Source organism: Nyctereutes procyonoides, unplaced genomic scaffold (genome assembly GCF_905146905.1).
Source record: "Nyctereutes procyonoides isolate TBG_1078 unplaced genomic scaffold, NYPRO_anot_genome, whole genome shotgun sequence".
In the NCBI taxonomy this organism is placed as follows: Eukaryota; Metazoa; Chordata; class Mammalia; order Carnivora; family Canidae; genus Nyctereutes; species Nyctereutes procyonoides.
This window is the reverse complement of record NW_026575049.1, coordinates 42,194,133-42,221,976: the sequence shown is the minus strand read 5'-3', so window position 1 is coordinate 42,221,976 and position 27,844 is coordinate 42,194,133. Positions and strand designations below refer to the sequence as shown.

Here is a 27,844-nt window from a genome sequence, read left to right as displayed (position 1 = left end):
GCCGCCGCCGCCGCCGCCGCCGCCGCCGCCGCTGCCCGCGGCCTCGCCGGGCGGAGTCCGGCCGCCCGCTCCCGTGCGAGGAGGCGCCGTCGGCGGCCTGGCCTGCGGCGGAAAGAGATAGGCAGGCGGAGAGACTCATTGGTACCGCTTCGTTGGGTGGCAAAAAGGGAAAATGGCGAACGACTCCCCTGCAAAAAGTCTGGTGGACATCGACCTCTCCTCCCTGCGGGTGAGTGGCCACGACGAGCCCCCCGCGGGCGCGCCGGGAGCGGGGAGCCGGGGCCGCGCCCTGCCCGCCGGGCGCTCGGGCGCTCGGGCGCTCGGGCGCTCGGGCGCGGCGGCCCCTTTGTCTGCCTGCGGCGGCGAGTGCGGGGCGGCGGGGCGCGACCCTCCGCGACCCCCCGCGACCCCCCGCGGCCCCCGCGCCCCGGGCGCGGCCCTCGGGCGCTGGGGGACCGCGCGGGGCGAAGCCCGCCGGGTGTGCCGTCGCCCGTTCTCTCCCGCCGCCCCGCTTTATTTATTCATTGTTGTGCTGCTTTTAAGATTCTCACCCCTCCCTCCCTCCCCTCCTCTTCACCAGGATCCTGCTGGGATTTTTGAGCTGGTGGAAGTGGTTGGAAATGGCACCTACGGACAAGTCTATAAGGTCGGTGCGAGCCTCCGTCTTTGTTTCCCGTGGCGCGTTGAAACTTCTGGTGGGGGAACGGGCAGACGGCTGATAAACACGCCGCCGACTGCAGGCCACGCCGCTTGGCCGAAGTTGGGAAAGGGGTTTCGCCCTGCAGTCCCTCTTGTTTTTAAACAAGAGTTTACATTCAGGCTGGCCTGAAAGGACCTCGCTCGTTTCCTGGCTTTGAGATAAGGAAATAAGCTACACTCTTAGGCATGCACTTTTCTCCAGGAAAACGGGAAAACATTTTTTTTTTTTTTCTTCTCCCCGTCAAGGCGACTTTAATTCTTTTCGTTTTCCCCAATTCCGGCCCTCTTGAGTTTGTGTGTGTTAATTAAAATTGAGTATAGGCAGGCCTGGCCTATGATTATCTTAAACCACTGCCTTGGCCTTCTTGGAAATTGTCGTCATGTTGCCTCGTTTTGATGTTTGCCAAGTGCTCAAGGTGAGGAGTCCGGTGTTACCTGGGACTTCTACGGATGCATACATACATATTTTGGGGAAGCAGAGAGGGGTGTGTGTTTGGGCACCAGGAGCAGGAAGGATTACAGCATGAGGATTATAAAATCTGAATTCCAGGAATAACCTGTTTGACAGGTGTGTAATTGAAACAGAGATGAGGGAGAGCGAGGAGTCAAGAGGATGCCCGGATTTCACACCCACCCTAGGCCTCTCTCTCTCTCTCTCTCTCTCTCTTTTTTTCGTTTAATCCCGACTCCCCCCCCCCACCCCCCAAGTGAAACTAACAAATCTGGAGACTGTGAGTCTGCTCTGAGTAGCTGACACCTGATGTGACTAACAGTGCCGTTCGTTTTGTTCAGTGCACATTGTAGAGCTTCTTGAAAGAGCTGTAGGTAATGGAGGCACAGGCCTTGAAAATTTGAAACGGAATGTTAGATTTCCCCTGTCCTGATTTATTTCTTATTAATAAAGGTTTGCTAAAAGTAATCTGCACTGGGGGTGTTTTCTAGCTGTTAGAGTGGATACAAGGTCCGGCTAGAGGAAAATATCTTATGAAGCAAGGCTTTGTGGTTCACCATGAAGAACTGTCATTGTCTCATTGAAGATGGAGGGAGGGGGCTTGGAAGCTGACTGTAGACATTTTCTTAGGCCAAATTAAGTGTGGATCCTATTGTCTCTCTTAACGCTTTATGAATAGGGTTTATCTGTCGCTTGAACGTCTCTCCCCAGCCCCGACTTCCCCTGGCCTGGGCTTCTGTACCAGGCTGTGTACCAGCCAGTGGTCTGAACTTGAGTCTGTATTCTTAGGTGATCTCAAGTGAATTAGCATGTGTTTTGTTGGTTAACTGTTGGGGCTGCGGCCAGATTTTTGAATTTGAAAAGGAGCCCTGTTAACTCAGGCTGCTGGGCTCAACTGAATTTGGAAGCCTTTGGAAAATTTTGGAAAAGAGTGTGTTGCAACTCACTGAGTGGCCTGGTAACTGGCTCTAAGACATTCTCCCCAGCCCCAGTGTTTGTTTAAGCCCCAGTCGGTTTTTTCTAACCCAGTTTTTCTGGCCAAATCTAAGTGGTGAGGGTACTCTTCCAAGTAAGTTAGCCAAAGCTTGTTTTTGACCTGGTTACACAGTAGTTGGATTGTTTGTATCTTCCTCAGACAGCATGGATGGATGTGAAGGGCAATGAAGTAAACTAGAAGCCTACAGTCTTGCTTTTAAACCATAAGAAGAAAGAAAGAGTGAAACCTGACTATGAATTAAGTGGCTTTAAGAGGTGGGAGTTCTTTATGGTAACAGTTTGGGCAGGTTCATTGTTCAGTTTTTTCCCCTCTTCATTTCCTTTGGTTCCGTCTCCTCCTTCTCCCAAGCATTTGAAATAGATTTGCTGAGTGGTGCAGTTGGGAAGCATTTGGAATACTGGCAGTGACACAGCTCTCTGACTACAAAGTCTGTACAGTTGAGAAGAAATTCTCAAATTATGCAAACCTAACGAATTAAGAAATCTGTGCAAGAGTGGCATACACACACAGAATAGTGCCTGAGATTTTGCTCACCAGCAGTTCTTTTTTTATTCTGGAAAATTGCAAGCATACACAAGGAAGAGAGAGTAGATCACTCAGTTTAACAGTTAATCAGTACTTGACTGATCTGCTTTCATCTATAGTCTTCTTCCATTAGTATTTTAAGGTAAAGCGTAAAATACCATTTCACCCATAAATATTTCAGCATGTATCGTTTTTGTTTTTCAGATAATCGCAATGCCCTTCTCACACCTAAAAAGTTAATTCCTTAGTATCACATATTCAATGTTAAGGTTTTCCTGATTTTTTTCATACATTTTTTCTTACTATCAGAATATTTATGAACGGATACTGGGAAGTTCAGTCTTGGTAGATGGTAGAAATAGGAGAAGCAGTTAATATCTCCATTTGCTTCTCCCTTTCAGTGTCAAATGGTTTACATTATGCAGAGTCATTTATTTAGCATTTGTTGAGGTGATTTGCATGTGGTGGTTTGGGATTGGATTAATAATACTAGCATTTGTTTTTATTACTAAAGAACTGTGAATAGCACCTAAGAAAATATCTGTGATAACTTGTTTATAAAGAAGCTTTTTTCTTAACATAACTTCAGGTAAAATACCTTTAAGCTAAACAGCCTGTAGCCCTAATTTGTTTCATTGTTATATTTTCTAGTTTCTGTTTTTTTCCATGAACTTTTAATTTTTTTAGTGATTGTGGTTGCTTATTTTGAGAAGGTTATATTAACATGAGGCGAATGAGTAAAAAGGGAGTTTTCTGGGTTTTGATAGGTTTTATGAAAGTGGCTTTTTTTGAGGGTTTTTAAATTTTCTCTAACAAATTGGCAAATAATTTGAGTATGTTGAACAGTATATAACTGTGTTAAGGAATAAGAGTTGAAACACCATATTCTATTTAGAGAAATTTATTTTTTGCATTAGGTTTCTGAGGGATCACAGAGAAGGATACTTACAAATTAAAACAAGAAAAACATTGTGAATTTCACTTTAGGTTTCCTTCAGAGTACCATCTATTTGTAAAAGAAGTATTTATAAGATGATCTTGTGCATGTTGAGTAAATCTAGTGAATTTTAATTATTTTCATCAAAGGGGAACAGTGCTTAAAAAACAATGAGAAAAAATAAGTTTTGTTTTTGTGTTATATTAGGTTTTACTATTTTTAATATTTATTTGGCCATTTTTGTTGTTTCCTTGGGATTACTGTTACCCTGTTATTTTGTATTTTGTGAGCATACAATGACTGGTGTTCCAAATGTCTTGACTGGGAGAAGGAAAATCTTGCATCTGGAAAGGTGTAGTGTAGGTAGTGAGAGGGGAGGTTGGGGAGTTTAGAATCCGGCAGGTGCAATGTCTGGGGTTAGGGCTTGCTCACAGGAAGGATGCCACTCTTGTGGAGGATTGAGCATCTTGACCCTGTCTGATCCCTGTCCTTGGAGGAAGGGTAGGCTGTAAACTTTGGAAGTTGAGGAGGGAGTACTCTGGGCCCAAAGATGGTAAGCAGAAGCAAAACTGGGAGTTTGCCACCGGATAAGGCATGGTGCTAAGGCTGTCCCCCTTCATTTACTGAAGAAGTGGGGGAGGGGGTGTGTCACAGAATGGCTGAGGGTGACTGCTTTGGGTATGACAGGAAGTTTAGGAAGGAGTGGGTATCTGGAGAGAGGTGATTTGCTTCAAGTTAAGGAGGGATGAGGGGTTGTGGAAAGGGAGGTGGGCGGGGGGGTGGGGGTGACTGGGTGACGGGCACTGAGGGGGGCACTTGATGGGATGAGCACTGGGTGTTATGCTATATGTTGGCAAATTGAACTCCAATAAAAAATAAAAATTAAAAAAAAAGTTAAGGAGGGATGTCATTCTATGAATACTGAAGAGTTATTGAAAACTTTGTTGGGATTAGGGATCCCTGGAAATAAGAAACATGATCACTTGATGTTTGGGGAAGGAGCAGGTGAGATGGTTGGCCTAGGGCAATGGTCTAGAAGAGAGGAGGTAAAGGCCGGGCCAAGGTAGTAACAGTGACGATGGAGAGGAAGGGTGTTGGGCTGGACTCTTGGGCATTCTTCCTTGTTGAAGTCTGCCTGCTAAATTCAGTCATTCTCCGGAGGCTTTGGTGTGGCCCTTTAAATGGGTACATTGTTTGCCCACTGGATTAGGAGGAACCTTGGGATCTGTGAAAGTGCTAAAATTACTTTCGATTGCTCAGCAATAGAGTGCTGTATAAATTGTGTGGCTTTAAAAATTCATTAGCCTAATATTTCGGCTCAAATACTTAAACTTTTGTGAGGGGTTTCTCTAAATGTTATTCCTTAAGTGTAGCCTCTCTTTTTCTCAGCTGGAGATAAGACATCCACTGGGGCAAAATGAATTTTGAGGAACTAAGTGATTTCATTACGAGAAGGATTCAACTGCCACGGAGTGGCATGTACAGGCTTGTTCTGAGACATAGGGCTCCTTCATGCTAGAAGAATTCTGGGCTTGGGTAAGGTGGGAGGAAGCCAACCCCATTGAACACATGTTGGTGTGTAGCTCCCTTAAAAAATATCAACTCCAAATTTCCAAAACTTCGTCAATTAAACAGAATCACAAAATAAAAGCTTTATAGAAAATCCAACTACCAGATAAAATCTTACTCATGATGGTTTTTAAAATTTCTTACTGTCTGAAACTTTCTAATAATTCATTTGCATAGCTGCAAACTTGTATTTTTGCCCTTTTTTCTTTAAAAAATTTTTTTTTTATTTATGATAGTCAGAGAGAGAGAGAGAGAGAGAGAGAGAGAGGCAGAGACACAGGCAGAGGGAGAAGCAGGCTCCATGCACCAGGAGCCTGACGTGGGATTCGATCCTGGGTCTCCAGGATCGCGCCCTGGGCCAAAGGCAGGTGCTAAACTGCTGCGCCACCCAGGGATCCCTTTGCCCTTTTTTTCTTTACCAATTTTAGATATATGTATATCTCTACATATTGAGCTAATCCAAAAGCATTATCTGGGGTTACTTCTTGTGCAGTGTGTGTAGATTTGGTGGACTGATACTAGCAGGGCAAAGATTTTGAAGTAATATGTGCTACTTTTGAAATAATACATCCTGAACAAGTGTGCTAGTAAGCCAAGGAATAATCATTTAAGGGATTTCATTCCCAAGGAACTGAAAATATTATTAACTGGAGATTGATGCTTTGACGCATGAATTTCATGCATGGTTTTTTTTTTTTTCTTCTCTATTAGTAAATAAATACTTGGTCATCTGGTTGTGAACAGCTAGCTGCTTAAGCTGAGAGATTGCCTACTTTTAGGGCATCAGATGTTTTCCATCTCTTGAGTTGTTTTAAGTTTATGATGCCTGTGCTGCCTATCATTAATATATTAGTGCTTTCATTTTTCTACATTAATTTCTAAAGATTGGTAGACAGCAATAGAATATTTAAATAACTGCACAAGTGTACTGTTTCAGACCCAGTTTGTCCAGACACTGAAGCACAACTGTTGACCAGAGGGCAGCACTAATATGTGATAACTGGAAGGCTCTCTCCGCATCCTATAATATGGGTCTATGATGGATTGCATGCAAGGGCAGACCCCATGACAGTTGACTATATTTGAGGCAAGGGCTTATTCCACAGTAAGTTCTTAAAATCAAACAGTACGTATTTGGAATTTCTGATAATTTTTTTTTAAGATTTATTTATTTATTTATTTATTCAAAGAGAGCGAAAGAGAGGCAGAGACACGGGCAGATAGAGAAGCAGGCTCCATGCAGGGAGCCCGATGTGGGACTCGATCCCGGGTCTCCAGGATCACACCCCGGGGCAGGCGGCACTAAACCGCTGCGCCACTGGGGCTGCCCGAATTTCTGATAATTTTAAGAGTTCAGTTTTAGTCCACCGTATTAGCTTTTGAAGTCAGTTCTTCAAAAACATTCACAGATGGTGATTGTACTTGCATGCGATTGCTTTGAATATTTACTACAAACAGATTTTTTTATGAATTCAAATTGGTTTCTTTTAATACTACTGTGGATCACCCGTGTTAAGGTATTAAAATATATTTAATTTGGGACCAATTACTTTATGATCAGGGGTAGAGAATTCCAACTGCTGATTTAGCTTTTTGAAGACTTGGTTGGCAGTTATTTTGTTGTCATAACATGATAAAACCAGAGTTGAATCAAGATAAATATTTTGGACACATGGAGGGATGGCTAGGAGGAGAATGGAGAAGGCCAGGTGATGTACTGTCAGTGACCAGTGTAGGAGCCATGTGCTCTTAGGTTTTATAATGCTATATGACTATTCACTGGACAGAATATGATATACTCTCTGTTAGGAGGCTGGTTCAGTAATAAAAGTCTGCTGGTATTATTCATAGAAGTGATGGGAGGCACCGTGTTGGGAAGCAATTTTTAGCAGTTTTTTTCTATCAGAATTTCAAAAGAAAGGACAGAGAATGAGAAGTTTTAGAACTTTTGGAAACTCTGACATCTGTGTGGCATGAGGAGAAACTTAGAACTAAGTTGGGGAGACAAAAGCAAAACGATTAATCATACAGGGCTGGTTTCATGCCACTAACAGTTCTCACTGTGCTCTTGCCCAGGTTGGGCCCTGGGCACTATTCTGCATGTTGGGTATACATACAGGGGTGAAGGAAGCAGGCAGTTTCCTTACCCTCAAGGAGCTCAGAAAGGATGGGGATGGACCCAAAATGCCAAGTATGTTATATCCACTGTAAATCCAGTAATGTCTCTATCTTGGTAGGTCCTCCACCCAGCATATTTGCATTCACTAGTGCATGGAACTGGCTAAGACTTCAAGTGCACTTCTTCAGCATCAGAGGGCTTGTTACAAACAAATGACTAGAAAAGCGAAATGAAAAAGTAGACATACAAAATACCAGCTTATGTCTTTTTATTATTAGGATGAAAAGACCTAAGCTTATATTGTTAAATTGCTATAAAAGTTTTTGCAGTTATTCTCAGTTTCTGAAATTCTCTCCTTGTATACCCTACTCAGCCTACCACACTTTGAGGAGCAGTGAATGGGCAGGATTGATTCTGGGCTCTTCTTGAGCTCCAGGGTTGATTTGTTGCATCAGCAAGCTGGAGAATGGTCATTGTCCAAGCCTGGCAGGTGTTCCCCCACCCTGGAGAAGTAGGGAGCCTGAAGCACAGGCTGACCACAGCTTTGTGCTTAATTTGCCTTTGAGCCCTGGGGCATTGTAACTATCTCAGATAGGGCCCATTGCTGACAACTTATCCTGTTAAATTTAAATAGTTTGAGAAAAACCCATACTTTTACATTATGACTTAAAAACTTTATCTTCAGGGATCCCTGGGTGGCGCAGTGGTTTGGCGCCTGCCTTTGGCCCGGGGTGCGATCTTGGAGTCCCGGGATCAAGTCCTGCGTCAGGCTCCTGGCATGGAGCCTGCTTCTTCTTCTTGTGTCTCTCTCTCTCTCTCTCTCTCTCTCTCTCACATAAATAAATAAATAAATAAATAAATAAATAAATAAATAAATAAATAAATCTTAAAAAAAAAGCAACACTTTATTTTCATCTTATGATAAATAGGGCCTTATTAACCATCAGTTATGAATGCATGTGTTTGCAGCCAAACGATACTGAAGTTCTCTTATCACATCTTGAAATTTTCCTCTTCCCAAGACGTGTCTATTTTCAGTTTTTAGTTGCCATCTCTGAAATTTACTGCCATTATTTTTAAATTTTATGCTCATGTAGCTATTTCATCAGTTATCAGTTTTATGCGTTTGTTGACTTTTTGTAACAGTAGTTATGGTTTTGGACTACAGTTTTTGAATTTCTGCAGTAGTCAAAGATTAGCTCTTAAATACACCTCCTCCTCTAAATGAGTACATATATCATAATTTTGGGTTAAGATGATAATTGTTTATATTATTGTGACTATGTAAAAACCATTTATTTCTGAACCATGCAGTCTAATATGATTGTATTTCCTTTTTAAAACATCAGTTACCCCTCATATTGACATTTTTTGATTCGCTTAGTTTTCTGTATACCATTGATTACTTTCTCCCTGAAATACCCTGTAAAAGATACATCAGATGCCCAGCAAAGTTAGGTTATTATCAACAGTTTTTCCAAACACTTCAATATGTCAGATAATTTTTTTGTTTCGGATAACCTATTCCACTTTTTTTTCTCCCAGGAGGTACCTCAGAGCTGCCCAGGTATGGTTGCCCCTTAGACCTGGTGCATAACTGTTTCCTGGATACAATAGTCTTCTTTCTGGATTTGTTACTTTATTTTCCTGAAGCACACCTTCTGGTAGCTTTATTTATTTATTTGTAAAGATTTCATTCATTCATTCATGAGAGACACAGAGAGAGGCAGAGGGAGAAGCAGGCTCCATGCAAGGAGCCTGACGTGGGATTCCATCTGGGGACTCCAGGATCACGCCCTGGGCCGAAGGCAGGCGCCAAACCGCTGAGCCACCCAGGGATCCTCTCTAGTAGCTTTATAAGAAAGGTGCATGGCATATGGCATGTAAAGGTTTGAAGTCCTTGGAGGGCTGAAAATGTCTTTCTTTTGCATTGGATTTTTACGTAATTCTCATACAATGTATTCTAGGTTGAACCCTCTTTTTTTCCCTTGGAATTTTAAGACATTGCTCTTTTGTTTGAGTGTGACCTGTTTCAAACTTCTTTAGAGAAGCTTTTAGGATATTCTGCTTATTCTTGATATTCTTAGTTTTTTATGAGTATCTTTCATTGTCATTCACTGTTTTGAGTACTTAGTTCTTTTTATCTGGAGATATTCTTTTTTTCCCTGGGAAATATTTTTGTTCTTCTCTCCAACTTCTCTGTTTTCTTTTTTTGGAAGTTCTATTAGTCATCTCTTCAATTTATTTTTTTATCTTCTCTACTTTTTTTGGGGGGAGGTCTTTTTGCTCTATTATGAGATGTCTTTGACTTACACATTTCAATATTTCTGTTAATACTTTTAACTTTATCATTTTAAATTTATATGAGCAACCCTTTTTCCTACTTTGTTTTTAACTGCATGTAATCTTTTGTGGCTATGTCATCTATCTGAAAGTATTGAGTATAGGTTTTTTTGTTGTTAGGTTGATTTTGTTTTCTTGTGCTTCTGCATTTTTTCCGTTTTGTTTTTTCCCCAGATTTTATTTTTCCTATTTGTTTATTTTAGCCTCTGTTTAATGCTAAAGATTTTCTTTTAAGTGTCTGAAGATTAGTCACTCTGCTGGTATTTAAAAGGAAGGTACTGGAAGTGATTGGAAGGTCAGTGTCCATGAGCAGGAGGCTGTTGATTGGTGGTACTTCAGTGTAGGGAGAGCATGTGGGGATCAGTATGTTCTCGTGGGTGGGGAGTCCCACTTATTAATACCTGTAGATCTTTTCTTTGGGGTCAGTTTCTCTAAGAATACTCCGAGGCCTTTCCTGCCTAGGGGCTATCCATCTGTTCATTGGAGTTCTGGGATTCAGGGTGGAGGAATGAGGCTAGAGTTCCTGCAGCCTAATAGCTTAACTTTTCAAACCTGTGCCCAGTACTTTGTCTCATGTCCTCTCATCTGGAGCAGTTGTCCTTCAATTTCTCCAGAGACTAAACCTCTGGCTTTTTATAGGTATGGTGTGATGTGAAATATGAAATAGTCACCAGACTGTGAGATTCTGAGAAAGGTTCTGGGGCATTTAGTCACTAAATACTGGTGCTGTGGATTTTAGCTATACACTTTTTTATTTTTTTATTTTTTATTTTTTATTTTTTATTTATGATAGTCACACACAGAGAGAGAGAGAGAGAGAGAGAGAGAGAGAGGCAGAGACACGGCCAGAGGGAGAAGCAGGCCCCATGCACCAGGAGCCCGATGTGGGATTCGATCCCAGGTCTCCAGGATCGGGCCCTGGGCCAAAGGCAGGCGCCAAACCGCTGCGCCACCCAAGGATCCCTACACTTTTTTATTTTTTAAAAGATTTTATTTATTCATTCATGAGATACACAGAGAGAAGGCAGAGACCTAGGCAGAGGGAGAAGCAGGCTTCTCGTAGGCAGCCCCATGTGGGATTCAATCCAGGAACTCCGGGATCATGCCCTGAGCCAAACGCAGTCGCTCAACCTCTGAGCCACCCAGGCGTCCCTAGCTATACACTTTATACTTCATGGTATCATTGCTTCCAAATGACGATCTCCTCTCAGGGTTCTATGGGGGCATATCGCCTCACTTGTATCCTTCTCAACAGGTACTTAGGTTGTAACATTTTCCTCTTTAGTAAGTGAATTGCCTCTCAGTCCAGTTTTTAGCTGTCAGAACCCGATAGAAATGATTTCTGCTGTTGTCTCTTCCCCCTTTATCTTTTCTTTTTCTGTTTACCTTGTAGTTATTTCATGGGAATTAACCCTCATAACTCATGTGATCAGTCCATTATTAGAAGTTAACTAGTCATTGTATCTTTGATTTTTAAACTTAACTTTGATTTTAAACCTACATTTTACTTATGTAGCTGCTCCTTTTTGGTCAGAATGACAATAAAACAAGAGCAGCAACAATATTGAAAACAGTCCCTTAGTGCGTGACCTCTGGACTGATACTTAATTTGGGAAATGCAAGCCCAGGGAGATGAGGATAAGGAGGAGGGAAAGTGAGGCACAGTACAGAGCAGTGCAATGTTATGTGTCATGAGGCTTGCTGCTTGCTGCTGCTTTGAATAAGCCTTGAAGATACAGAAATTTGTTCAGTGGATTTGTTTGGGGTTTTTTGACAGCTTTTTTGAGGTATATTTTATGTATCATGAAATTCACCCATTTCAACCTTACATCTCAGTGATTTTTAGGAAATTTACCTGGTGGTGCAGCCTCACCACACAGGTCAGTATAGGATACTCTCCTACTCTAGCAGGATCCCTCATAATGTATTTACAGTTAATCCCTATGTGAGCCCAGAGCTCCAGACAGCTACTTCTCTATTTTCTGTGTCTATAAATTTGCCTTTTTTGGACATTTCATATAAATGGAATCATACAGTGTGTAGTCTCTGGCGTCTGTTTTCTTTTACTTTGCATAATGCTTTTGAGGTTCATTCACACTAAGAATGTATTCCTTTTTATTGCTGAGTAGTTTTTCACTGTATGGATAATGTTGCATTTTGTCTATCTGTTCATCAGTTGACGGACATTGTTGTGGTTTCTAGTTTCTGGCTGTCCTGAGTAATGCATTCAGCAGATGTTTTGGCTTGGTACCCTGGATGTGTTCAGAAGAGCTATGCAATGGGATTGCACATTGGAGCCTTATGTAGCATGGGGTGGTGATCTGCCTGGGTCTTCCCGTTTCTCAGTAGTATAATCAGACATCTAGTTCTGATGACCCTGTGTGTGTCTGTCTGTTTCCCTGAAGCCCATACCTTCCCACTCTCATTATTAGTCATCTCTGGGTTTAAGTCATTTCTTTAAACATGAGTACAGTTTCTTATCTCTGTAAAGACAACTGTTCGCTATCAATGAGGTCGTTGGTAACAAGAACCAGGCTAAACCAGTTTTTCCTTCACACTGTTTTTTGGGGGGATTCCAATGTGCAATAGCCAGCCTATTTACCACATGATGCTAAAAGACAGGAGTGTTCATTTATCTCAAGCAGAAGCTATTGACTCGCCATGATTTAAAAAAACAAAACAAAACAAAACAAAAAAAAACAACACCACAGGATCTATTGTCTTTGGCCAGAGGATATATATACCAAGTTTAAGTGATTTGTCATATGGGGGAATATGAGTAATCATTTGATTTGCTTCAAGTATACCTTTTAGAGTATTTTTCTCATTTTTTATTCTAAAGATTTTTAGGATGTCTATTAGGGATTTATTGCATTAACAAATTTAATAGGATATATGTTTTGGAAATTCTTGTGCTTAGAACTTTCATTCTTACCTACTTATGGTGGTGACAGACTACTGCTGACTACCAGAACTGCCCCCCATCAGGTTTCCCTAAGATGCTCTGTATGTAATTGTTGTGTAGTTTTATGGTTATTCTGTTTTGAGATCTCAGATCAAAGACTGAATATTATCTGACTTAGGGCTGTACATCTCAGGGACATAAAATTTATTTTTAGGGATCCCAGGATAGGCACTGAGTATTATTGCCTGATGTTAAGGATATGCATTCAAATGACGCACAATTCACTGGATGTGTTTATTCACCTGGTAGGGCATGTCTTAATTCCAGGGTCTTTCCTTTTTGAACTTCGGATATTAGAGCATTTCTGTTTTCTTTGTGTACTTAGAATCTTTCATCCATTCTTGTTGCTCCTTCCCTTAACTCACAGGGAAAACCTGTGGATGTTTACTTATTACCCTTCAGTGATTTCAGGGCTCAGTATCTGTTTTGTGTTTCATTGCCTATAGATAATTTGAGCCTGCTCTGCTAGGCATGATTTCTTTCTATCATTTATTGCTCAAGTATTTAATGCGTGGATGATAGGTGCCAGGCACCACATGAGGCTTGCTCATTGCTCATTGGTGACAATGAACAAGGAGAGCAGCCAGTCAGCTTATGTTCCTGTGGAGCACATAGCAAGCAGTTTTAAGAAGATATTGCAGATGGGGAAGAGCAGGGTCTATGGGAGTGTATGGCTAAGCTGGATCTGATAAAGTGGGTATGGTTATGTATATAAGGAAGCTTTATGGTTTACATTCAGATTCTCTGGGTGAGGCATAGATGAGTGAGGAGCAAAGAACAGTGGGCTTGTTTTGCCATGGAGCTGATGACTCATCATCTTGGTTAATAGAACTTTGAATAAAGATAGGAAAGGGTGTGTTACATTGATTATGGTAATTGCTGGCCTTTTAGTTTGCCTGGAGCCCTCTGCCTCTTGGGAGGTCCTTGCATCCTACATCTGCTGCTGTTTTGGTTTTCATTATTGTTTTGCATCTCCTGTATCAGTCAGGAGTTACCAGCTTATCCATGTAGCAACCTCAACATCCCCGTAAGAGAGGTATGGTGGAGAAGGAGCTCTCATTGAACCTCTCAGAGTATCCTGTGAGCAGTATCTGGAATAATATCTGGAATATTTGGTGAATGGCTGTCCCCAAGTAGGCTACATTGTGCCCTGTACTATAGACGTAGGAGAGACTACTTTATTCAGCTGCTGGTCTCCTTGAATCTCCGGTCTGGAAGCAATTTCTATAAAATAGGAACAATGGTGTGCAGCATTGTGATATTCAGATAATCTTAAGCAAGTTTCTGGAGTTGAGGTATACAAGGAAATGATTTAAAAGATGAAGTTTTGCATTTCTTTTCAGGTGTTATGTATTTGCTTTTTGATAATATAGATAAAAGATAATTTTCTTTTCCATAGCCTACTGAGTAAAATGATTTTGTGGGCTGGTTTTTTTTTTTTTGAAAATAATTTAATATCAAGTGAAATATTTCCTTTTTTTTTTTTAAATATTTTATTTATTTATTCATGAGAGACAGAGAGAGAAAGAGAAGCTAAGACACAGGCAGAGGGAGAAGCAGGCTCCATGCAGGGAGCCCGATGTGGGACTCGATCCCGGGACTCCAGGATCATGCCCTGCGCGGAAGGCAGGTGCTAAACCGCTGAGCCACCCAGGGATTCCTTTTTTTTTTTTTTTTAAAGATTTTTATTTATTTATTCATAGAGATACAGAGAGAGAGGCGAGACACAGGCAGAGGGAGAAGCAGGCTCCATGCAGGGAGCCTGACGTGGGACTCGATCCCAGGTCTCTGGGATCAGGCCCTGGGCTGAAGGCGGCGCTAAACCGCTGAGCCACCCTGGCCGCCCAAGTGAAATATTTCTAACTTTTCTCTAATCCTATTGGGAAAAAAAGGACTTTTTAATTACTAATGCTGTCAAGGTGTGAAATTCTTTTTATTTTATTTAAGCAAGGCCTTTGTTAGTCATCAACCCCAAGATTGAATTGGACACTTTATTAGTTTGCTATTCAATTAGCTGAAAGTATATATTCCCTTTTTCACTTATGTGATAAAAGTGATTTAAAATCCTAAATTGCATGTGTGATTTTTTTTTTTTTTTCCTTGACCTTTAATTTTGTTTCATTTCTTTCTGGCTCTCAGTGCTGAGGACTTAATCTCCTTGGTAGCTTGTCTTTTTTCCTTTTTACTGCTTTCTTTTGGAATTATGCAGTGTTTTTATGATTCCATTTTCTGATTGATTAGCTATAACTTCTATTTGTATTGTTTAATAGGTTGCTTTAAGATTTATAATACACATTTTTAACCTTATAGTTTACCTTCAAACGGTAGGTACTTCATGTGTAATATAACATTATAGTAGTATCATTTTCGTTCTCCTTCCTGGCCTTATAGTATTTTTGTTATACATTTTACTTATATATAAGTCTTAAAATATGTCAACACTATTTCTTGTTTAAACAGTCAACACTTTTTAAAAGAAGTATAGATAGTAAGAATAAAACACTTTTACATGTACCCATGTGGTTATCATTTCTGGTACTCTTCATTCCTTGTTTACATCCATATTTCTCTCTGGTACCATGTATCATTTTCCTTCTATCTGAAGGACTTTTTTATTTATTTTAAATAGTACAAGTCTGCTGGTGAGGAATTCTTTCAGGTTTTATGTCTGAAAACTTTTTTTTCAGCCTTCATTTTTGGAAGACTTTTTTGCTCTGTGTAGAATTCTAGGTTGCTGGTTTTTTTGGTTTTTTATTTCAGTGTTTACTCCACAGTCTTTTCACTTGCATTGTTTCTATTGAGAGATCCGCTGTCCTTATTGTGTTCCTGTGTGTGTGTGTGTATGTCATTTTTTTCTATTAAGATTTTCCCTTTACTCCTGGTTTTGAGCAGTTTGATTGTGATGTGTCTTGGTGTACTTCATGTTTCTTGTGGTTGTGGTTTGTGAATTTCTTGGATCAGTGGGTTTGGAGGTTTCATTAAATTTGGAAAATCTTTGGCTAGTATTCTTCAGTTTTGTTTTGTTTTGTTTTGTTTTCCACCTCCCTTCTCCCTTCTTAGGCTTGGGAACTCCCATTACATGTTTATAAGGCCACTTGAAGTTGTCTCACAGCTCACTGATGCATTTTCTTTTTTCCTTTTTGGGCTTCATTTTGGTTAGTTTCTTCTGTGTTGTTAACGTTTCTTCTTCAGTGTTGATTCTGCCATAAACCCATCCAGTATGTTTTTCATTTTTAGAAGATTTGTGTCCTATTATTTTCTAGGTCTCTACTTAACTTTCCAAACGTATAAAATAACAGTTTTAATACCTATTTTAACGTCCTTGTTTATAATTCTAATATCTGGTCAGTACTGAGTTAGTTTCAACAGATTTTCCTTATTTTGGCTAAGTGTTTTTGTCTGGTAATCTTTGAGTGGATGCCAGACATTATGAATTTTACCTTGTTGGGTGCTGGTAGTTTTGTATTCCTATAAAGTATCCTTGAGCTCTTCTTTCCTGGAGGTTCATTTAAATTACATGGAAATGATTTAGTCACCTGTGTCATGCTTTATGATTTTTGTTAAGGAGTTCTGGAGCAGCGGTTAGTCTAGTCCTAATTGTGGCCCACTGCTTAGGCAGGACCTTTCTGATGCTCTGATTAATTCCCCATGATTTATGAGTTTTTCCATTTGTTTGGTGGAGCAGGTACTTTTCTCATCCCTGTGTGAGCATCTGCAGTGTTCTTTCTAATCCTTTTTAGTAGTTCTTTTTCCTCCCAGCCCTGGATAGTTTTCTTAAGATCAGCTAAGTTGATCATAACCTGGCTGAATATGTAGGGATCTCTCTGTAGGGTTTGGGAATTCTCTTTTCTTTGTGCAGCTCTCATCTCTGGTACTTTCACCTGGAACTCTAGGTACCTTAGTCTACTTAGGTTCCAAGCTACTTCTCCTCAACTTAGGGAGGGAGTCTGCTAGACTCTGCTTGGGTTTCCTTTTCTTGTGCCATGCCCTAAAACCTTGTAAAGGGATTAAGTCCAGGCACTTCTATGGCTTACCTCATTTGTTTTCTCTCAGGGATCACTCTCCTTCATTGTTTCATGTCTCCTTTCTTGAAAACCAAAATTTTCATAAATTTTGCATGGGCTTGTTTTGATTGTTTATTTTTAAATAAAAAGGTAATTCCAGCCCCTGTTAATTCCATCTTGCCAGAAGTAGAATTCCAATGATAAGTCTAGTCTGTCTCTCTATTCACTATTCATTCATTATGAGACATCAACAACATGGCAAACTGTGAAAACATGTCTTCCCCCTTTTCTGATGGGAGTAGTGGAGCATAGGAGGGGAACAACATTGAACATTGGATGTTGAAAATCTCATTTTAAAAAAAAAAGTTCAGTAAGTCAATCGGAGAAGGACAAACAGTGTATGTTCTCATTCATTTGGGGAATATGAATAATAGTGAAAGGGAATATAAGGGAAGGGAGAAGAAATGTGTGGGAAATATCAGAAAGGGAGACAGAACATAAAGACTTCTAACTCTGGGAAATGAACTAGGGGTGGTGGAGGGGGAGGAGGGCGGGGGGTGGGGGTGAATGGGTGACGGGCACTGAGGGGGACACTTGGCGGGATGAGCACTGGGTGTTATTCTGTATGTTGGTAAATTGAACACCAATAAAAATTAATTTATTAAAAAAAAAGTTCATTTAGATACAATTCAAATACCATATTATTCACTTTAATTTAAAGTGTACAGTTCAGTAGCTTTTAGTTTATTCACAGAGTTGTACAATAATAGCCATATTTTAGAACAGCTTCATCACTTTAAAAAGAAAGCCCATTACCCCAATCTTTCTGTGACTGTCTCTTTCACTTCCCTCATCTCAGTCCTAGGCTACCACTAATAGGTTTTTTTTTTTTTTTTTGTCTTTATGGATTTAGTTATTCTGGGCATTTCATATAAAAGGAAAGAAAACAGTATGTGTTTTGTGACTAGCTTAATTCACATAGCATGTTTTCAAGGTTCATCCATGTTGTATGCATTGGTACTTTTTATTGCAGAGTAATGCAGTATTGTATAGATACACCATGTTTTATTTGTTAATCAGTTGATGGGTATGTGGGTTGTTTTTACTTTGGGGCTTTTAGGAATAATGCTAGTATGAATATTTTTGTAAAATATTTTGTTTAGACTCTTTATTTTTCTTGGGTATATATATATTTGGGAGAGGAATTGCTTGGTCCTATGAATTCCATGTCTAACCTTTAAGAGGACCTGCCAGACTATTTTCCAAGGCAACTGTAATGTTTTACATTCCCACCAGCAGTGTATGAAGGTTTCAGTTTCTTCACTTCCTTTCCAATACTTGTAATATTTGTGTTTTTAATTGTAGTCATCCTGGTGATATCTCATGTTGGTGGTTTTAATTTGCATTTCTCTGATGACTAGGAATATTGATCTTTGCTTGTGCTTGTTCGCTATTTGAATTTCTTCTTTGGAGAAATGGTTATTCAGATCCTTTGTACATTTTAAAATTGTGTTATTATTATTTTAATATTTGAGTTGTAAGAGCTTTTTTTTTTTTTTTTTTTTTTTAATGTATCTAGATACAAGTCCTTTGCCAGATACATGGCTTGCAGAATTTTTCTCCCATTCTTTGGGTTGACTTTTTCCTTTCTTGATGTTCTACTTTGAAGCACAATAGTTTTTAATTTTGAGTAAGTCCAATTTGTCTATTTTGTTGCTTGTGCTTTTGATAGCATATCTAAGAAACCGCTGTTTAGGCCAAGGTTATAAAGATTTACTTCTGTGTTTTCTTTTAAGCTTTATAGTTTTAGCTTTATATTTTAGTTCTTTGATTTTTTTTAAAATTTTTATTTATTTATGATAGTCACACACAGAGAGAGAGAAAGAGGCAGAGACATAGGCAGAGGGAGAAGGAGGCTCCATGCACTGGGAGCCCGACGTGGGATTCAATCCCGGGTCTCCAGGATTGTGCCCTGGGCCAAAGGCAGGCGCTAAACGGCTGCGCCACCCAGGGATCCCCCTTTGATCGGTTTTAAATTGATTTTTGTACCTCATGAGAAGCAGGGATACAGTTTCATTCATTTGCATATGAATATTCAGTTATCCCGGCACCATTTGTTGAAAGGACTAGTCTTTTCCCATTCATTTGTTTTGGTACACTTGTTGGAAACCAGTTGACCTTGAGTTGTGGGGTTTCTGAACTTTTTGAAATTTCTGGACTCCTTATTAATCTCTTTGTTTATTCTGTATTAGTATCATACCTTCTTGATTACTATAGCTTTGTAATAAGTTTTGAAATTGGGAAATAAGTCCTCCAACTTTGTTCTTTAGAAGAATCTATTGATTTTCCTAATCTTTTTTTTTAACTAATGACTGATCCTTAGCACATACTTGGAAGGAAGAAGCTTTTTTTCCTGCTTGCCAAACATTTTGTGAATTGGAACTTATTCCTCTTAATGATTAAAAGCTTTACTGTTTTGCAGACTAATTTCTGTTCATATGTGTATCTATTATCATTGAGGTAGTAGTAGGATTCTCTACTCTGAAAACACATATTTGTGAAAGAGCATCTAGAGATACTCCTGAGTCCTCTTACTCTTGCAAATGGCATTAAGCAATAATCCGATGATGATTCTTCCAGAATCTTAGTGACCCTATAAATTAAATACCATATAGCACAAAAAAAAGGAAAAATAAAAAATCTAAGGAACCAAGCTAAGATATCTAGATGTAAAATAAATCTGCTGAGATTATTTTATCATTTCTTACAAAAATTTTACTATACAAAGTTTACTCCAGCATATGTACAAGTTATATATCTAGGTAACATACCTATTATTATCAGGAAAATATAGGGAAATAATGTTTCTTAAAGGAGGATCAAAGACTCTGGCCCTAAGCCACTAAGAAATAGTTTGCCTTGAACTTCAGTGATTAATCAGAAATTTCTTTGTAATCAAAATCTCTATTATACTTAAAATATTTCATCTAAGAGGGAAAATGTACTTTGCTAACCAGATATTTCAGTATGACCATGATAAATGAAAAAGTTCCTAATCTCCCATCACCCTGACCCACCAAAAGTAACAAATACCCAAGGAGCTTTCCATTTCAGTTGTAGTCCTGAAACTCAACTGACCTTGTGATAAGAGCAAGTTGATTAATATCTTTGTTTAAGAACCCCCGTCATACAATACAGATAAGTCTCCAATCCAAGCCAGAGCATTGCTTCATGAAACCGTGGTGACTTTAAGGCACTTTGAAAATCTGATGGTGCTATATATAAATGCTAAGGTATCAAGTTTTGTCAGGTGTTATTCAATGTTATTATTATACTTTCAAAACATGGTTTTCATTTAACTTTTTCAGCTGCTTGTTTATAAATATTAGCAAAAGAGGAACTACCCAGAACACAGATTTCTTCCGGGCAACCTGTTCAGACTAAATTACAGGGAAGGAAGATTTTGCTAAAATATGCTTCCTCTGCTTGTGAAGAAAGCTTTGTTGAGAAATGATCTTTAACTTTGAGAAAATTATGCCATCTCTATGCAACATATTTATACTTAAGAAACATCATTATCTTTCATTTCAAAAGAGGTTCTTGGAAGAAAGCAGCAAGAAAGCCCCTCTCCCCTAAAAATATATAATATGGTCCACAGCTATCTTATATAATTAGTCATAAGAGCTCATCTTTGCTTTCATCAGCAAACTATGGAAAAACTATCCTCTGAAGTTCAGCCCTGATATCAAACAAGCCCTAATAAAACTGGGAATTAAAACTCCTTTTCAGATCATTTGCAGAATTCATCTGAATGTTCTGATAATTGCTTTCATATGTGCTCATTGACTGTGAGGGCTGGGGGAGGCTTGAAGTTATCTAGTCCAAACTTTGGTAAGATAATGGATCTAAGATTTATTCTAACGAGGCTGTAGAAGTCACAGGGCTCATCATCAGTCACAGAAATGCGACTAAAACTAACTCCTCTTCATTAAAAATAAATTAAAAAATTGCGTGCCACCTAACATTTTCTTCCATGAATTCCTCAGTAATTTTTGATTTTTCAGAGAATACGGTAAAAATAGGAGACCATAAGAACTTATAAGAACAGTTGTATGTGTACTCCATATCTGTATGCTTGAGCAGCCATAGCAAACAAAATACGACCCATTGGGTGGCCTAATCAATAGATGTGTTTTTTCCACAGTTTTAGTTTTTCCAAGAAGTCCAAGATCAAGTTGTCCATAGGTTTGGTTTCCCCTGAGCCTTTTCTCCTAGGTTTGTAGGTGGTTACCATTTTGTTGTGTCCTCACATAGTCTCTCCTCTATGGATGTGCATCCCTAGTGTCTCATGTCCAAATTTCCACTTCTTAATAAGGCCACCATTTGACTCTTAAAAGCCTCATTTTAACCTCATCACCTCTTGAAAGGTCTGGTCTCTAAATAGTCACATTCTGAAGTATGGGGTAGGGGGGCTAGAGCTTCAACATACAAAACTTTGGGGGTGGGGCTGGGATGAAACAATTCAGTTTAGGACAATTCCACAATGTGGTTTTTTCACAGTAAAGACACAAAAAATAAATGATACAAGGTAGTAACATTTGGGGCACCTGGGTGGCTGTTGGTTAAGCCCCTGCCTTTGGCTCAGGTCATGATCCTGGAGCTCTGGGATCCAGTCCCACATGGGGTTCCTGCTCAGTGAGGAGTCTGCTTCTCCCTCTTCCTCTGCTCTGCCTCTTCTCTGGCTTGTGTGCACGTGCTCTCACTCTCAATCTCTCTCTCAAATAAAATCTTAAAACAGTAATGTTTTATTAACTATTAAGACTTTTAATTTTTAAAAACTAAAATTGCATGTGGTATTCTCAGATATATGTATAGCATATTCAATTCTGAAACACTACAACTCTATTCTAGATGATGGAGGTATATAGATTGGCAAAAAAAAAAAAAGACCGTCTGTGTTTTCATGGAGTTTAAGAAGACAGAAAATGTACCAGGTGATGATAAATGCCTTTTTCAATTGGCCTTTGCTAGGTAACAAACCACCCCCAAAACATAATGGTTTTAAACAACCATCATTTTATTTGCTCATGATTCTGTGGGTCAGCAGTTTGGACTGGGGCCAGGCTCTGCATGGTATTCTTTGGCCGGTCTCTCATAGGGCCCCTCAGGCAGCTGCAGTCACCTGTTAGCTCACCGGGAGTTGCTCACTGGAAGATAGGACCTGGCAAACATTATAAGCACCCTGTTGTTTTCTTTGATCACTGTTTTCTCTGTCATGTCTCAGTTCTGTCTCTTCTTTTCACTCTTTAATAAGGAGTATTAAAAATGTTTTGGATATTTGGAAGATTCCATTTTGGGGTCTTGAGTTGGAGATAAAAGGCTGACCTTTTAAAATATCTTTATCTATTATTAATATTATTTAAAGATTTTATTTATTTATTCATGAGACACAGAGAGGCAGAGAGAGAGAGAAGCAGGCTCTTTGCAGGGAGCCTGATGTGGGACTCAATCCCCAGACCAGGATCTTGGCCTGATCTGAAGACTCACCCTCAACTGCTGAGCCACCCAGGCGTCCCTATTTTTATTATTTTTTAAAGATTTTAAGGAATCTCTCCACCCAACATGGGGCTCGAATTTAACAACCCTGAGATCAAGAGTTGCATGCTCTACCTACTGAGCCCTCCAAGCACCCCTAAAATATCTTCATTTTACAAAAAAGTGCACCATTAATTGCAGTGTTACCATATATCCTGTTTTACAATTAGGAGTTAGAAATTTTCATCCATTTACTTGGCTAGGATGACAGTAGCAAAATGATAAGTAAGTCAAAGTTTGCTTTGGCTTTAGGTGCTCAAATGCCTTGATTCCTGTATGGCAGTGCTAGACCTGCTTTTCTTAGCTCAACCGGAAATAGAGAGGGCTTGGACCAGAGGAAGTCATGCATAGCCAGCTTGCAGTTTGTGGGCTTCTCATTGGTGGTTAGGAGAGCAAGTGAAGTTTATTTCCTTTCCCAAATTGTTGATTTTGAAGAGGAAATGAGATTTGTCTACAGGTAAACTAACCAGATTGTATCTGCTGAATTTGAAGATGAGTTCTCAGGAAGAATAAATGAAATAGTGGGATTGAAGTGGAGGTGACTGAAAGTTATGTCTCTCAGATGTTAACTCTTAATTTTCTTATGTGCAGGGAAAAGAACTAACTCTTGGCATGAATTATTGGTTACTTCTAAAATTCATAGCTTTCTTGATTAGAGGAAAAGTTGGCATAGGCTCCATTATGCGGTCATTTTTTAAGTTTCAGTTGGTTGGCCATATGGAGGTTGAATGCCTGGAGTATGCCATAGACAGTGCCCAGGCCTTTTGTTTAAGAGTTGAGTGTGTTTCCACAAACAGTGATTTTGGTAGGTTTAGAAAAGAGCCAAGATGTGCTCGGCTCAGTGAGGACTCATTTAGCTTTTGGTAATGTTACTGTGTAGATTCATGAAAGTGGAGAGGTGCAGATTCAGAATAGAAAATATACTGATATTGGAAGTTGGTCTGATTTGTGGGCGCTTTGGAACCCCTGTTATAATTGAGTAAGTGAAGAGAGGGGACACCTTGACGTTGTTTTAAAAAAAATAATAAGTTATTGCAAGTTCTGACTCAAGTCTTTTACATACATTTCCTCATTTTTAGCTGTATTTTATGTCTGCATAGAGAAGTCAGGCGATTTTGCCTATAATCACTTGGCTAGTAGGTAGTGGAGAAACCTGATTTTAAGGCCTTTCAAGTCTTGACTTGTAAATTTAGCACTGACCCATTTGCCAGACTGTTTCCCAGGGTATTGACAGGCTGAGTTGATGGACAGGATGTTTGTAGGCAGAGGGAAGGTAGGAGGGTTGGGGGCCCTGGATAACAGTGGGAAGAGGAGGGGAGGAGGAGTTAGGGGCAAGTCCAGCAGCAAAGGAGGGCACAAGTTGCCACTCCTGAAGTTTTCCTTTTTTTCTCCTCATTTTTCTGTGCCTAGTTCAGTGCTTCTCAAACTTGAATGCTCACTTGAGTCTTCTGGGGAGCTTGTTAAAGTGAAGGTTGTGATTCACCAGGTCTGGAATGGGGCCTGAGAGTATGCATTTCTAATATGCTCCCAGGTGGTGCCCAAGTAATTTCACTCTTCAAATGCTAAGGACCTAGGCAAAACAAACAAACAAACAAAACCAATTAAAGCAGGAAGTGTTGGTAGTTAGCACCTGATTTAGACATTTCATTGGAATACAGCCATGAGTGGCTTATTAGAAGTAGGATTATGTCTTATCAGTGTGTTGTGTCTGTCTTGTGTTCAAAATTGGTGATTTTGTGAACAGGCTCTAACTTTCAGTTGGGATTGTAGGCTCTCTGAGAATCACAGGATGTTTATGTCAGGAAGGCTTTTAGTGAATATGTGGCCTGACCTCTTAGGTTATAGATGAATAGTGAGGGACTTTTGGCCTGACCAGAGCTAGGGTCACAAGAGGTCTGGGATCTCTTCTGCTCTCAACCCTCAAGTGCTTTCTTTCCACCTGGAAGGCAGTGCAGTGAAGTGCTACCCCTCCTACCCTGTTTAGATTTAGTGATTTAGTGACATGACAGAAGTCGGAATAAGAAACTGGTTATGATTGTCCTATTCCATCTATTTCAGTTGGTAGTACATTTCCTGGCACAACAGTAAGTGTCTCAGAGTGAATGAATGAATGAGTAAAGGAATGAGCCAAGGTTTCTGGGTCGGAGGCTGAGGGTGGTTATCTGAGCTGTGGTGGCAAGTTTCTAGTGAAAATAGATGACCCCGCTGTGGTGTTGCAGAGAAGGTTGCAGACCCAAACAGAGGCAGGCCTTTCAGATGACAGCTGTGTTTTGAGTCAAGAGAGGAAAAATGGGCAGGTGTAAATATAATCAAGTGGATAACTCGGGAAAGACTTTTAGGCATACTGTTTGGTTCGTGATTATATGCTGTATATTGTGTCTGGGAAAATAGGCAGTAGAAATTATCATTGTTGGGATAGGAAATTCAAAAGCCACATTGTGAAAGTAAAGAAGTTCTTAAAAGGGAGACTGGTGGATGGAAGGGAGGAAGAACTTGAAGATCTCAACTACTGCTGAGAAACAAGCAAGAAAAAACTCTGGGTAGAGATGTGTATGTCACAGTGGTACTTAAGTTTGTATCTTGTGAGGGTACAGTGGGTAAGGTCATTGGTTTTTCTTTTGATGTCTTAGAATCAGATTGAGTTCTGAAAAGAATTTCAGAGAGCCTCTAATTCAACCTCAAGGACCCAAAGAGGTGGAGGGAGCAAATGGCTTATCAGCTGCCAAATGGACTTTGCATTTTTCACTGAAATGACTTGTTGATACTCTGGCTTTGTCTCATCTTATTTTTTAAAAATACACTTTTACTGCATGCCTGTTATGTATAGGCACTGTAATAAATATTTTTCTTTTTATCATTTTCCTTTGACATTTAGCTTGTGCTTTCTGAAAATTCAGATATTAGGGCTGATTAATTCAGTAATCTTTTGCTTCTGTTCTCTTGATGTAGGAATACTTACTACAATTGTCTGTCTTAGGGTTCAGTTTGGAAAGCAGATGAAGTTTTTGCTGAAACTGGTTTTGGCAGAATTGGTATTATATTTTGCAGTTTGTTGTGTCAGTTGCATCAGGCTGGTCTTTAGAGAACATTTTTAATACCAGATTTTTCTTTGTTACATTAATAAAACCCACATTTTATAATATGTCCTTTAAAAGAACTGTAGACTAGCTGAATTGCTTTTAGCAGTATTCGTAGCTTTCCCAGCATGGAATTCAGATCTCAGTCATTTAAAAAGTACAGAGGTAACATTCTCATTTTACAAATATGTCTTTGAAATTTAGTTTGCACCGTAGCATATGTCAGTAGGCTCTGAGGTTAAAAAAAAAAAAGTTAAACCTAGAAATTGTCAGTATTTCATGGGAGACATTGTGTAAAGGTTATCTCCTAAAATAGCCTGGAGAATCTGAAATCCACTTCTGAATGACTTTGAAGAGGTGTATTGTTTTCCTCTAGACTTTTGTTACAAGGCCATTTTGAGAGAGGAGATGGCTCAGACTGTGAACTTAGGGAATAGCTGATGGGTGGGGAAGAAAGGCCCCAAGAGGTCATCTGTATGGGAAATGTGTTTGAGTGGTGTTAAGGATGGGCTGGTACGTTGCTTTTAGAGTGTTTGCTTGTTTTTGTGATAATTCCTATGGAATATAAGAGTTGTCCTAAAGCTGTAGCACTACTTTCCTTCGGTTCCCAAGCAAATGCCTGGCAGGCAGAGTTCCTCTCATCATCTCCTCTTCCCTTAACCAGTAAAAGTCAGCAAGACAGTACGCTTGCTTTCAGCTGATAGCAACTTCTCTGTTAGTTTTATTTCTGAGCTCTCACTGTACCCCTAAACAGATATCCTGAGCACTTTCTTGTGGCCTTGAAGCTCCTGACTCCAGTTTATAGCAGAGAAGCAGATAGTAATAGTGAGAAGTCTGAAGCCATGGGCAAGAGGTTCTCTACCCTTATATACTTTGGAATCTCTGGGGAGCTTGTATGCCTCACCTAAACCAGTGAGTCCTAGCCTTGCCTGCACATCGCAGTCATTTGGGGAGCTGGAAAAAAAAAAGGAAACTGTGCTGAAATCCCGGAGACTCAGAATTGATTGTCTTGGGGGTGTCACCTGCCTGATGGGATTTTAAAAAGCTCTGTAGGTGGTTCTAATGTGTAAGTGTGAAGTTCTAATTCACACTTATAAACTGCTTGGTCAGTGCTTGTCTGGAATTGATAAATAAGTTTCTGCCCTGTGACTCTGCTAGGGGTTGAATGTGGAAGTTCTTTGCATCCTTTCTTCTTACTTTTGCTCCTTCTACCTCATTAAAAAAAAATGTATATATATATTTGAGAGCATATGAGTGTATGAGTAGGGGGAGGGGTAGAGGGAGAAGGCCTTAAAGCAGACTCTGCACTGAGCACATAGCCCAAGATGAAACTTGATCCTATGATCCATGAGATCATGACCTGAGCTGAAACCAAGAGTCGGATGTCCAACGACTGAGTCACCCAGGTACCCCTTCTACCTTTATATAGTAACTCAGATTTGGAGGACACAGATTCAGTTGGCTGTGGAAATTGCTCCACAATTCCAATTGGAATAGCTAGTTTTGTATTTGAGAGAGAAAGGTAAATCAGAATATGCTTGCTATTTTTTTTCTTTTTATCTCCTACCTGAATGAAAGGTCATGAATTATTATTGATTTTCTGACTGGCTTTAAAGTTTTCAACTAGATACTGTGTTGGAGGTTCTTCCTTTAGGAGTTCATTGTTAATTTTCATGGTTTGTAAAGATTTCTTCTCTTAGATATGATTTGTAACTTCATTAGAGGACATTTTCTAGGGGATACCTGTACTGTTTTTGGAGGAAGAGACTATTGAGGCTAAGGACTAACAGGGTTTGAGAATCATCTGTTTCTTACCCATGTTCTCTGTGTTCTGCAGAATGATGCATAAGGGAATTGATCTTGCATATATCAAACAGATACTATACTAGAAGTGTACAATCATATCTGAGGATGTTTCCCCTATTTTTTTTGCCTATGATACAGACATCTTGTGTAAACCAGTACACTAGTAACATTTTCTTGTAAATACTTGTAGTAAATATAGGACAGAATTGCTGAAAATATTTACATAGTAAGATAAGAAAGATAGGCTTTGGATAAGCACTGAACTTGAATAAAGCAGATTATACTTTATTTTTTGCACAACCTCTAGAATCACTGTTTGTTCTGTAAGGTTAGGCTGAAAGCCTCTTACCTTGAGTAGCTTGCATGCCTCATGTAGCTGAGATCCTGGGCCAGAAATCCGGTGAATAGAGGCTGTACATTTCACATTAAGAAACTTAGATATGGTCTTTTGAAGGCTCAAAACATTAACTACTTATTTTTAAATTCTTTGTTACCAGCTTTCTTTTGCTATCTCAACTCTATTCACAGAGAGATTGAGAAGAAACCATAAACTGGCCTAGTGAAGTGAGCTCTTCATCAAGGAAATGAAGAAGTTTATAGGTTAACTAGTCTGTGCTTCTTCCTGTCCACATTCAAGAAGCCCTCCTACAGCACAGCATCTCTGGCCAGTTCTTTGTCCTTGTCCCTTGCAAACTCCTAGGCTAGGGACAGGAGCTCCTAGCCACCATTATTTACATGGCAGTTGCAGTTCAAATGT

At 39.7% G+C, this 27,844-nt stretch overlaps 1 protein-coding gene across 50 annotated transcripts in view; it reads left to right on the top strand.

Moving 5' to 3' along the window:
* Positions 1 to 14: 14 nt before the first annotated feature.
* Positions 15 to 27,844, top strand: part of MAP4K4 (mitogen-activated protein kinase kinase kinase kinase 4) — a 189,537-nt gene continuing 161,707 nt past the window's right edge. For all 50 annotated transcript variants that reach the window (XM_055328835.1, XM_055328797.1, XM_055328846.1 and 47 more), the window contains exons 1-2: positions 15 to 229; positions 581 to 646. In XM_055328835.1, the coding sequence (XP_055184810.1) occupies positions 173 to 229; positions 581 to 646 (123 nt within the window). In that variant the 5' untranslated portion in view covers positions 15 to 172. The remainder of the gene's footprint in view (positions 230 to 580; positions 647 to 27,844) is intronic.